Below are 13,092 nucleotides of genomic sequence, written 5' to 3'. Positions count from 1 at the left end.
AACAATTCATTGAAATGAAAAAAAAAGAACATTTTTTAATCTATATAAACTTTACCAGCTCTGTATTTAATAAGGATACATTTTTATTGAGAATTTCACATACAGCTCGTATGGGAAGTATGCAAGCATATCCATAAGGCATCAACAAAATAAATGAAAATAAATTAAACACAAAAAACAACTTAAAAGTAATGACAACAATTCATTGAGGTTGGTAAACAAAACTAAAACAAAAAACTACACATTTGTGAATTCACATAAACTCTACTGGCTCTATATCTAATAAGGATAAAGTTTTATTGAGAATTTCTCGTACAGCTCGTATGAGAAGTATACGAGAATATACGTAAGGCATCAATTGTTCACGCTTTTCCTGAAACAAACACAATAATTATTTTAACACTTCAGTTGCTGCATTATAACATAAACAACTCACCGTTAAAATGCGTACTCTTCGATAGTAGACGCTAAATACGGCCACTAATCCATTTAGGAATCTTATAATTAAATGGGTGGCGCACAGACCTCGATCCAACTGTTCCAGGCAACGGTCAATTAAATCGGGAAAACCAGCTAAATAGGCAAAAGCCATTTGCCATTCCTCCTGAAATGGAAAACAAGATTAAAAAGGCTACAAATAGACCGACAAAATTGATTTGTGCATTAGCAGCAAAAAAAAACACGTATCAGCACATTGGTGGATAAGAGACCATCTACAATTCACATAAAAGATAATTTATCTAAGCCTTAATTGACGCTGAGAGACATTAGACTTGAGACCCTATATTTGAGTGATCAAACATCAGGCCAGCTGTACCAAAGCGTTACCAATTCAAACGATCACATTTTTTTGTGTGAAAATATCTTTTATGGATTCAAATGGCAAAAATGTTTGGAAGTAATCTGATGGATTACTTCCAAAGCTAGAGTACAGAGTGGGCTTGGGGGTCTACATTGAGAACCCAGGGACTGAGATCTGTTTTAGACTGCCTGACCATAATACGGTCTTGCAGACGGAGATCCGTGAATGCGGAAGTGGTGTGATGCTAACGCGAGGACGTCGAGTGTGCGAAACGGTCGGTAGGACGGCGAAAATCCTATTACTGAAAGGAAGTAAGAAGGAGGTCAGTATAGCTAGTGGTATCATAACGGGTCACATAGGACTACGAGCTCACTTATGTCAAATCGGTGCGGCCAGTGATGACATGTGTAGGGCATGCGGGGAAGATAATGAGATGTTGAGACTTTTTTCTGTGGCAATTACACTACTTCCGTGGTACACATGATTCTGTGCCTCTGTTAGAAGTTGCATTGATGGCTTCGAACGACAGACAACGGCAACGGCACTCGCTGTTACTCCGTGTGCCCAGATTCGAATCCCGGTCGGGCCCTGCTGATTTTTTTTCATTTTGTTTTTATTTTTATTTTGGGCAGACCGACCTTCAGATTAAACTCCCTCAGTTCACAAAAGGCGTATTTTCATCAGATTCGGCTAAAATTGAGTACAGAGAGTTATAAAGTCCCTTTTTGTATTATTGCCATTAATACAGGTCCCCTGATGAAATTTCTTTTTTCTCTGTTACAGCCCATTTTAGACCCTATATATATACCCACCATGGAGGTCACCGTAGCGCAGAGGTTAGCATGTCCGCCTATGACGCTGAACGCCCGGGTTAGAATCCTGGCGAGACCAACAGAAAAAAATTTTCAATGGTGGTTTTCCCCTCCTAATGCTGGCAACATTTGTGAGGTACTATGCCATGTAAAACTTCTCTCCAAAGAGGTGTCGCACTGCAACACGCCGTTCGGACTTGGCTATAAAAAGGAGGCCCCTTATCATTGAGCTTAAAATTTGAATCGAACTGCACTCATTGATATGTGAGAAGTTTGCCCCTGTTCCTTAGTGGAATGTTCATGGCAAAATTTGCAATAATACCCCATATACTCCAAATCTGAAATAATTTGGACATACGTCTTATGAAAATGGATGGATCTTTTAGACTTCTTGAGTTCATTTGCCACCTATTTTTGCCTACATTTGTGAAAATTCGGTATATGTAGTGGTATTAGATTTTTTGAGGAATTTTAAATTTGAAGTTCCAAATATGGCGGTTTTTTTCTTGAAAAGTGCTGATTTTCCTCTAAATTAATATGGCAGCCCTGGTTGAGAGTTGACGAACGTTAAACGAACGTGGCACATTATCGGCTGATGGCCGATGGGGTGCATCCAGAGGGATCTGGGTCTGAGTCCAGTGTCCCTTGTCGTAATCGGCACATACATCCTGCACGTCGGCATCAATCCTCATGAATTCTGGCTCTGAAGGAGTTGAGGCGGCTGCATCTGCCGGATCGTAGTTGAGCCAGAACTACTCTGATTTGCCGGGCGACGTCATTTTTTCAGGTGCGACGGGTGGCGGTCGTTCTCCAAGGGCAACATTCATCCGGTAGCTATTTACCGCATCTGCTTCCGTGTCTGCATGAATGTTGTCTAGACCCGCTTGATATACCGCTCGATCTTAAAGTTCTCTCATGTAGTGCTGAACCTCTCGCTCTAGACCACGAAGATCCACCTTGAAGCTTCTGGGTCACAAAACGATGATTTGGATGACCCTTGCGATAACAGCCCAGAAGGTATTTGCCCACTGATGAAGGTGGTGCAGTGAGAACTGAGGAGAAAGCCCGTCGCAGTTCAAAGAGAGGCATTCTGACAGATTTGAACATTATTTCATCTGCTTCCGTGTCTGCATGAATGTTGTCTAGCCCCGCTTGATATACCGCTCGATCTTAAAGTTCTCTAATGTAGTGCTGAACCTCTCGCTCTAGACCACGAAGATCCACCTTGAAGCTTCTGGGCCACAAAACGATGATTTGGGCGATAACAGCCCAGAAGGTATTTGCCCACTGAGAACTGAGGAGAGAGAACTGAGGAGAAAGCCCGTCGCAGTTCAAAGAGAGGCATTCTGACAGATTTGAACATTATTTCACTGCGTGTCACATAGCAGACGAGACCACACTGGCGCTGCATAATTTGCCACAGACCGGTCAATTGCTTTATACGTGATCAATAAAGATTTCCTTGTTGTTGTTGTTGTTGTTGTAGCAGTTTATTGTGTACTATCTTTCGTCTGCTTGATTCTGTTGAGTGTCAAGACCCAGGAACTCCGCGACTAAGATGGGGTGCGTCCACAGGGATCTGGGTCTGAGTCGAGTGGGTCTGGCCGGGCAGTTAAACAGGTGACGTGTATCGTGCGGTCCCTGGTTACAATCGGGACATACATCTTGCACGTCGGCATCAATCCTAGCTCTGTGGGAATTGAGGCGGCTGCATCTGCCGGAACGTAATTGAGCCAGAACCACTCTGGTTTGCAGGGGGAGGTCGATTTCTTCGGGTGCAATGGGTGGCGGTCGGTCTCCAAGGACTACATTCACCCGGTAGCCAGTTAACGCGTCTGCTACCGTGTCTGCATGAATGTTGTTCAGACCCGCTTGATATGCCGCTTGATCTAGAGGTTCTCTCTTGTAGCGCTGGACCTCACGCTCTAGATCATGTAGATCTACCTTAAGGCTTCTGGGCGGTGGGTATCTATCCACAAGATGATGATTTGGATGATTTCTGCGATAACAGCTCAAAAGGTATTGCTTAGACAGCATGTAGTTATGTCTTCGCACTGGTAGGATCTTTGTCTCCTGATGGAGGTGGTCCACATGAGAACTAAGGAGACAGCCCGTCGCAGTTCGGAGGGCGGCATTCTGACAGATCTGAATATTATTCCACTGCGTATCACAAAGCTGACGTGACCACACTGGCGCTGCATAACTTACCACAGACCGGCCAATTGCTTTGTACGTGGTCAACAAGGTTTCTTTGTCTGCACCCCAAGTGCTGCCAGCGAGTGACTTGAGGACCTTGTTTCTACTTTTGACTTTATTGCAGATTGGTGTGGCATGTGGGGAGAAAGTGTAGGAGCTGTCAAATGTGACGCCAAGTATTTTGGGACACTTGATGGTCGGAATCAATTCTCCATCGACCATCACAGTCAGCTCAGAATTCACCTCACGCGTATTTGTAGTGAACAGTGTGGCTGAAGATTTGGTGGCGGCTATCTTCAGATTTCTTGCAGCGAAATATGAGGCAAGCTCGTTGAGGTAGACGTTCAACCTATCGCAGATGTCATCAATGGGTGGGGGGCCTGATGCCAAGATCGTACAGTCGTCCGCATATGATACGATCTCTATACCGTCTGGAGGAGGTGGGATGGAGGATAGGTAGAGGTTAAACAGAGCCGGAGATATCACCCCGCCTTGGGGAACTCCCTGTTTCACTCTACGGTGTTTTGACTTCTTATCCCTAAATTCCACAAATGACTGGCGACCACACAGATAATTCGCGACCCAACGTTTAAGGCCTGGCTGGAGGGACGTGTTGGCGATGTCCTCAAATAATTTGGCATCGAATGCCTTCGACAGGTCCAGTGCCACGAGGACCGTCCTATCACATGGCCTGGGTTGATTGAAGCCACGGCAAATGTGTGTGGTGATGGCATGCAAAGCTGTTGTTGTGCTGTGCAGTGTAAATCCAGATTCTTCAGCATCAATGTAGAGATTCCGTCGGGGCCCAACGCCTTGGAAGATTTGGCGCCACTGATGACATTCGTAACTTCGCCCACGGTAAATTGTGATGGCTGTTCATCGGCTCGGAGACCACGAATACGGCGAATGGCTCTCCTCCTTGCCATGTCTCTCTCGGGATGCACGATAAATTGACGGTTGAACAACCTGGCGCATCTCTTGTTGTTGTTGTTGTCGTAGTGTGTTGTACACTGAGGCGGCAGCCCTTGCCGATGAAGGACTTCATCGGGTCAATCCGGTACGTACAATCGGCTGCCATGGGATTGAAGATTTCTTTGTCAGCATGCCAAGTGACATGTGAAAATATTGTATAGGGCTGTCAAATGTGCCACCAAGTTTTTTTGGATACTTGATTGCCGGAATCGCTACTCCATCGACTTTCACGTTCAGCTCATTATTCATCTCACCCGTATTTTTAGTGAGCAATGTGGATGAAGATTTCCGCTGCAAGAGATTTGAAGATTTAAATCTTGCGTGCGCAGAAGTCTCTCCGGGATGTGCCTCTTCCATGACGAAAAACGGACGAACACGTACACTGAGGCGGCAGCTCCTGGCCGATGAAGGGTTCCATCGCGTCAATCCGGTACACACAACCAGCTGATTGTAAAGCTAGTGTACGCCCAGAATGGCTACACATTGGCTGTCGAGCCTCATTCTATTGACACTTATCAACGCTTTTTATACCTATTTATATACGTTTTACATACCTCTTCTTTTAACAAACTGTAATCGATATCATTTATTTCTGGCACTGGGTCGTAGATCCTCCTATCAATTCGTTCTTCAAATGTCCTCAGCAACGACTCCAATCTTGCGGAATTGTAGAGAATAAATGAAGCACCCTTTGTACTTCCCTGACCATTTCTTATTATCTGTACAGGACTTGAGTTTCTCACTTCCAATAGGTCAACTGTGACAGCTGCACTTCCCAAGCGCTTCATTAAAGCACAGAAACGGGCGTCCTGTTTTACACGTACCCCATATTTATGTAAGGCCATTAAACACATGTTATTGGAACGGAGACTACAAAAAAAAGATCTGTTAAAAAAAAACAAATAATATAGCAAATAAAACCATCTAATTGAAACCTTAAATACTCCTCGGTGGGTAGTTGGCAGACACGTCCTTTTCTTAAGGGATCAGTTACTAAGCCACATTTTATGGTCACTGAGACATCCGGTGCAAATTCCTGGGAAACCTTTGAAGCCACACTCAAAACGTTAATGTCCATGACCGGATGACAGTCGGCTAAATCGTCAACAATGGGCCACTGAGAAAGCACCAAGAGTCTCCTTAAAGTTTGATGTACAATCTGTGCTCTATAAAATGAAATATCCTGGTAGCTTAATCCATATTCTTGCAAAGGCTTCAAGCGGACAAATCGCTTTTGCGTTTTTCGCATGTTACCAAACATGTTTGTGCTGCAAAGGACCTGTTGTATCAGGCTTTTCATAATGCAACTTCTTTGCAGATGCAAGTGGCATCGTTCTTGTTCAATCTCCAATTTTGCCACTGGGAAATTCCAGGCTTTTGCTTCATTCAAAAGATCTTGCCGATTCTCTTCTGATGTTTCATTCAGCAATTCAAAAGCATGTTCCACAATTTGGTATCCCTCAGAGGCAGGAAAATATTTCGACCATATTTCGGGCTTGCACGAAAAGCTACATTCGCCCAATTTAGCCAGCTTGTCATTGTGTATTCGTATCAATGTTGTTATATTGCGATACTGTTCCGAAGTATCATGCGTTGGAATGTTTTCAACAAAATGATCTGCTATGTTGAGCAGCAAAGATTGGTAAGGATTTTCAGACATTTTTCAAATTTCCAAATTTGTATTTGTTTATTCTCAAAATCTGCTCCCCCGCTCTGTTTATAGACTCTATAAGACAAAAAAAGAAACACCGGTCGCTGAAACTATTGCCACTACCACAGGCTTGTTTTATTTGGCAAGTAAAATAAAAAAAAAGGGGAAGGGTTCACTAATGCCATGTCTACATTGACTCGTTTTGCTTTTGTCGTTTTGAAAAACACCTCCACCGTTCACACTAGTTGGGATGTTTAGGAAATTGCACTTTTTCACACTCGAACATAAATGTTATCATGCACTATTGTTAAGATTTACTTTTTCATGCTTTATCTGCTCAATTTTGTTGATTTTATAATTATTTTTTGGAAATAATTCAATTTCAATTTTTTGACATTATTCAGGGCTGTGTTTATTTAGCACAATTTAGGCATTTATTTGGGTTCACATGCTTTAATCGTTTTTGTGGCAAACGAGTCGTTTTGCCCTTAAATATAGTAAAGGAAAAACAATGTGTTTTCAAAGGATTATAAAGGGAAAACGAGTCGTTTGCTCAAAACAGCATTGGTCTAAACCAAGGTAGATTTAAAAAGGTGGTCTCATGCGAACAGCTTTTAACAGCCGGCCAGGCTTGACGGTCAGGATTCACTAATAGAAGGTTAGGTCACATGCAAAAACACAAAGTGGATAGGCCCCATAAACATCATTAAGGATGTCAAATCTGACGATTGAAAATGTCATCATATAGGAGAAAACGTAAACAAAGAATGAATGTAAAAAGAGAACAAGTTGACATCCTCAATGCCAAGTACTGCCAAATATTAAAAAAAAAGTATATCGGCTGATCGCTTGGCTTAACCTTATTCAGTGAATCCTGCTTGACGGTATTAAGATGTCAGATTTTTGTTTGCATTCTCCTTGTTGTTATCTTCGTATTGTTGTGCTAAAGACGCTACCTCCTAATAGCTGTGTTCGGGAACTCAAAAATTTCGCTTAGTTTATTTGCCAGAAGAGAGAGCGCGCGGGAGAGAGCAAATTTTGCCAGTTAGAAAATAGAGAACCTACGAATTCCTACTCCGACTTTTTTGCCAGCAGAAATTTGCAACTTTGAACAGAAGTTTTGTAAATATCTGCTGTTTATAAAAATCAGCCGTTACATGAAAATACAAAAGCTAACGGCAAAATGGATCAAAAAGGCAGAGGTAAGCAAAAAATTAGTGCAAATTAGTCTGCCAATTGTGAACGGATACAGATATCCTGAATGATAGCAAAGTGTCCGTAGCCGCCACATGAGCAAATAGGAAGCTCCCTTAGCCTCACGTCAGTGGTCGTAGCAATTTATCCAGCCACAATATAGTCATGGGTATCTTTGTAAGTACAACAAGTGTTCTTTTGTATACGGTGATGTCATGTAAAGCAGTTGTAGTCCTATGAAGCCTTCGAAATGCATGCTGATGCTCGGCGAATGGAAATTGTCCAAAGAGAGGAGGTGTCCCTTATGCGCCTTGGCTACTGATGAGAGAAGAGAAAGCGGTCTGCACGATTCCCCCTTGCTCGTGTCCTTTTCAGATTTCAATAGCGTGATCAGACTGCCTATCTTCCAAACATCGGGTACTATAATAGTGTTCAGATAGGCTGAGGACAGTTGTAAGGTAATCGACTCCAGACAGATCCAGATTCTTCAGCATCAGTGTAGAGATTCTGTCCGGAACCAGCGCATTGCGCGATTTGGCGCCACGGATGACATTAGTAGCTTCGTGTGTTGTACGCTCTAAGACTCCATCGAGCTAATGAATGACTCCATCGGGTAATTTGTGATGGCTGTCCAGCGACACGGAGATCACGGATATATGTACAAATGGCTACCCTTTTAGCTTTTTCACTCACGGGTCAATAAATTGATGTTTATCTAAGGAAAATACCTTACAAATATCGCCAGAATTTTTTATTTAAAAATAATTGATTTCCAAGCAAGCAAATAAAAAACCAACCAAAACAAAATTCAGCTTTTTTTTCTCATATTTTCACTGGAAGTCGTTTGCGTAACTATGTTCGAAATTTTTTTAAAGAGAGTAAAATGGCTCTTACTCTCCTGCAAATTTTTACTGGCAAAGTACGCGAACAGACCTAATGACGTTGTCTTCTTAATACTACTTAGGATTTGACATTTGACAGCCGTTATTCGTTTTGCGTCACAGAGTAGAGTGGGTAAAGTCATAAAATCAAGCAATCCCCTCAACACGATTAGTTGGTGTATTGGGTTTATCATCAAAACAATGGTAACTTTTTTAGTTGTCTTTGGTATCTTTAAATCTTTAGGCTGATTGGTGTGTTTACTCGTTTTAGGATTTACTAACTCGATCTCACAGAAAGTCATTTTTTGCACTGAGTTGCTTCGTATTATCATTGGTTGTGGTGGAATCATACGACAAAGAAATGACCGTGCACATTGATGCGGGCAAAAAGGAGTGTTATTTTCACCCGGTAAAAATGGGCGAAACAATTGATATTGAATATCAAGTAATCGACGGCGGTCATGGGGATTTAGACATCAGCTTTTCTCTAGCGGATCCCATAGGTCTGATAATAGTGAGCGACTTCAAAAAGCCCGAAAACATTCATCGCCACGATGTCCAGAAAGAGGGCGACTATCGCTTCTGCTTCGATAACAGTTTCAGCTCATTCAACCGGAAAACCGTCTTCTTTGAGCTAATTGTCGAAAAGGAGGGCGAACAGAATCTGGGAGATGATCAGTGGAATGATGTATTCGAAGGTTTGACACCTGAAGAATTTTACGAGATGAAAGTACAAGATATAATGGACTATATTGGTCGTATCCGTATGCAGATGACCAAGGCTCGGCAAATACAAGATATGCTGCGTTCACATGAAGCACGCGATCGTAATTTAGCTGAAACCAACTTCATTAAAGTCAACACCTGGTCCATGTTCCAGATATGCGCCATGATAGCTGTAGGTTTGCTGCAAGTTTTTCTGGTGCGTTCCATATTTGACACGAATACTCGCATGAGTAAATTTTGGCAACGCATGCATCTGTGAAAGTGTGTCTTACTTCTTCGGTTCATATTGTGATCCCAGTGATGTCTACTACTTCTTCGGCCGCGTATAACTTCTAACCAAAGATTTTTTTATTTATAAATTCAAAACGAATCAGGGATTTCGATATGTTTCACAACTTGATCCCACGAATAGTGTTCTCTCTTATCTCTATATAGGTTTAAATTCCATGTAAATCATACGTGTATTATTAAGCAATAACTCACTTGCCATCACAACTACTACATACACCAAAAACGCCCACTAGGAGTTTTCTTTCAATCTCACGTCTCTAAAAATTTGTTTTTGTTAGGGTCTGTTATCAAGGCGTGTATCTCGAAATTGCCATTTCTTTATCTTGAATGCCATGTCAAATCACTTTTGATAAAATGAATACAAAAAAAATAGCGAATAGCAATCGATATACATATGTAGGTAGAAGAATAGAAAATTGATCTACTATGTCTGCCATATCTATATATACGTTATTATGACCTGGGCTTGATTCAGAAACTTCTATGAAATATAAACCCCATGCGAATGTAGAATTAATAGAAGTTTTCCCCAAATATACATGTTACTCTTTGATATGTTCTTGGTCTTATTGTGAATACAAATACATTATAAACATAACATTTATTTACACATGGTCTTGTAAATTGTAAGATAGCAATAAATTAAAGCAAAAAAGAAAATGAGATTGAAGAATTATTTTATTTTCACTCATTTTGCAAATTTTTCCTTTTAGATACTGCGGTTATTGGGATTCAATTTTATTTACTGCGGATAACCCCATTGAAATCGGTGTAGTGAAAATCGACTGAATCGTATTGGAGCAATATGAAACCTAGGACTGATAAGGAAACAATGAGAAAGTAGCAGCATACCTGCAGTACACTAAATGTAGTTTTATTTTGGATTATTCTATCTGGACTATACCTAGCTCGAGGTACCCAAATGTAGTCGCCTTTATCGGAGCAGGTTAAAGTGATTTTGCAATTATATAGGACGTGATAGCGTTGCATATAAATAGGTGTTATTGGTTGCTGCGTCGCATGAAGGGCAGACTCTAGGAATGCTGTCATCCACTGTCGTCGATGCCTGAAATGGCTGGTGAAAATGCCACAAAACCGTCCAAATTGATGAGGTTGTGAGTGAGTGACAAAAAGGTGTTCTAGTGGAATCTTGTCTCTAAACGCCTTAAGCCTTCATGGTAGGCAGGGATTTTCCAGCCCTTCAGCTCCATAAGTAAAGGAAAAGCCATCGTTAATTTTTTGTCTTTTTTTTAGATGCGCAAGCCAGCACAATCTATGGTGCCTCGGTAGCCGAGTTGGTATCGTGCTTGTATTTCCATTACAGGGGTCGTGGGTTCGATTCCCGCCAAAAACCTTAGTCTGTCGCTAGTGTGGTATCACACTAGCGACCTAACCTAACCTAACCTAGGATATGTTCATTGGTTTCCTCCGATTCTCAGATGTTTTTCCATTTTATTGCCCTTAGAGTTTAGTTTTTTTGATAAAGTGCAGTTTGCCTTCAACTTATCGAACGCTACCAACTCGGCCCCAGTAACCGAGTTGGTAGCTTGGTCGGATTATCAGCGTGGGGTCGTGGGTTCGATTCTCACCAAAAGCCTTGTTTGTTGTTGTTGGAGCAGTGTTCTGTACATTGAGGCGGCAGCCCTTGCCGATGGAGGAATCCATCGGGTTAATCCGGTACGTACAACCGGCTGCCATGGGATTGAAAAGTCTCGGTCTGTCGCTACTGTGCTATCAAAATGGACTGCCCACTCGACTCAGATCCAGATCCCTGTGGACGCATCCCATCTTAGTCGCAGGGTTCCTGAGTCTTGACACTCAACAGAATCAAGCTGACGAAAGATAGAACACAATAAACTGCTACAACGACAACAACAATGGACTTAATATTGTCTAAATAAGTCTGGAAAGGACTGCCACTCCAACCTAAACTAAGATAGTTTTCATCTCAAGATTCGTTTAATATTTTCAAATCATTAGAAAAACCCTTACTCCAATTAGAAGTTTAATTATATCCATGTTCTTCAACACGTTTGAGTGTTTTTTTAAGTTGAGATGTTGGAGTTTGGCATTAACTTCGTCCTAAAATTGACAGGTTTGCATTGTATTTTATCTTATTTCAATTTAAACTAACAAGAAACCAGTAAGAAAGGGCAAATGTTGGGCGGAGCCCAATATACACGCTAGCTGACACGAAGCATTAATATACCAGCTACCAATGGAAGTAATCTTATCGTACTTGAGCCAGAAAGACCCTGGTTTGCCGAGGGAGGTCAATTTCTACAGGTGCAATGGTTGGCGGTCGTTCTCCAAGGACCACATTCACCCGGTAGCTATTTTCTGCATCTGCCACCGTGTCTGCCTGAATGTTGTCTATACCCGCTTGATCTCTAGTATTGCTGAACCTCACGCTCTAGGTCATGAGGATGAGGTCACAAGATGATGATTTGAATGGTCTCTACGATAACAGCCCAGGAGGTATTGCTTAGAACGCATGTAGTTATGTCTTTGCAGGGGGTTGTTACGCAGCTGTGCTTCCGGACTGCTTATTCGAGAGAAACCTCCGTTCATTAAGGTAGCCCTAAATTTTATTATGAACTCAAAAGCCTTTGTAAAAAGGAGGAATTGAGATGGGGCCGTATTCACTACCATTTTTGGATTTGGGAACTGGTACAACTTATGAGTTTTTCCGTAATGTAGAGTTGAAAATATGAGTAAGATGTTGCAAGTTTAGGATGTACATTATCTAGGGAAACACAATTTGATTTTATCATTGAGCATCTTTTTTATACATCATCAGGTCGGACGCAGGAAAATTCAAATTTTGTAAATTTGGGAAAGTTCGGCGGATTATATGCGGATATCATTTTGTACATTCGTGGATGGTTAGGTTCAGCGTTTGATGGAATATTTATAAAATGGGGGATTCAACACATCATGGTTTGCATCAATAGCAAACTTGGATGTTACGCCGATTCCTTTTGCTGTTGTAGCCACATTTTCATATGCAAATGGCGATCCTCGTCAAGCTCCTGCAGGTGAGCGAGGTCGTTCCGGTCCAAAGGACATATCGCCGTGGGAACAGGTTGGCCATAGGTTATTTAAAGGCGCCAATAACCAGCCTTGTCATATCGAGCATCATAGACACTCAGTATTTGTGCAAGAGTTGGTGCCGCCCGGCCTCTCACTGAGACTCTCCGTTTGATACTGCTGATTGTCCGCGACTGCCGTTGCAGCTACTCCGTATGGAGCATTCCACTATCCGCAAACTGTGGAGGCGCTCGGTAGCTAGCAGCTAAGCTCCTCGTGACAGCACTGAATACCACACAGATCGAACCTCATTGTTCCAGCCAGTGTGGTGCTCACAGCTATCCCGTATTGGGACGCCGATTCCTACTTCACGGATGCATTTCCATTTACTTTTCGAGCCCTACAAAAATTATCAGCAAAATGACTGGCTTTTGCTCGTTGTATGGCATTGTTCACTTCTTTTCTCAGGGCTATGAAGTATTTCAGTTTTGAACCGCTTCCATCGACTTTACGCTAGGTTAGGTTAGGTAAGAGTGG

At 42.0% G+C, this 13,092-nt stretch overlaps 2 protein-coding genes across 2 annotated transcripts; one reads left to right on the top strand and one right to left on the bottom strand.

The window, feature by feature from the left end:
- Positions 1-24: 24 nt before the first annotated feature.
- LOC106088782 (DALR anticodon-binding domain-containing protein 3) lies at positions 25-6,636 on the bottom strand. Its single transcript, XM_013254462.2, has 4 exons — positions 5,718-6,636; positions 5,337-5,652; positions 437-604; positions 25-373 (listed from the first exon to the last, which is right to left on the bottom strand). Exons 1-4 carry the CDS (start codon positions 6,440-6,442, stop codon positions 254-256), a joined length of 1,329 nt encoding a protein of 442 aa, XP_013109916.2. The 5' UTR covers positions 6,443-6,636; the 3' UTR covers positions 25-253.
- A 2,000-nt stretch (positions 6,637-8,636) lies between these two features.
- Positions 8,637-10,129, top strand: LOC106088776 (transmembrane emp24 domain-containing protein 5). The gene is made up of 2 exons (XM_013254450.2): positions 8,637-8,712; positions 8,780-10,129. Exons 1-2 carry the CDS (start codon positions 8,710-8,712, stop codon positions 9,491-9,493), a joined length of 717 nt encoding a protein of 238 aa, XP_013109904.1. The 5' UTR covers positions 8,637-8,709; the 3' UTR covers positions 9,494-10,129.
- The last annotated feature ends 2,963 nt before the right edge of the window (positions 10,130-13,092 follow it).

Source organism: Stomoxys calcitrans, chromosome 4, assembly GCF_963082655.1.
Source record: "Stomoxys calcitrans chromosome 4, idStoCalc2.1, whole genome shotgun sequence".
Lineage (NCBI taxonomy): Eukaryota > Metazoa > Arthropoda > Insecta > Diptera > Muscidae > Stomoxys > Stomoxys calcitrans.
This window is presented reverse-complemented; position numbering and strand designations above follow the sequence as displayed.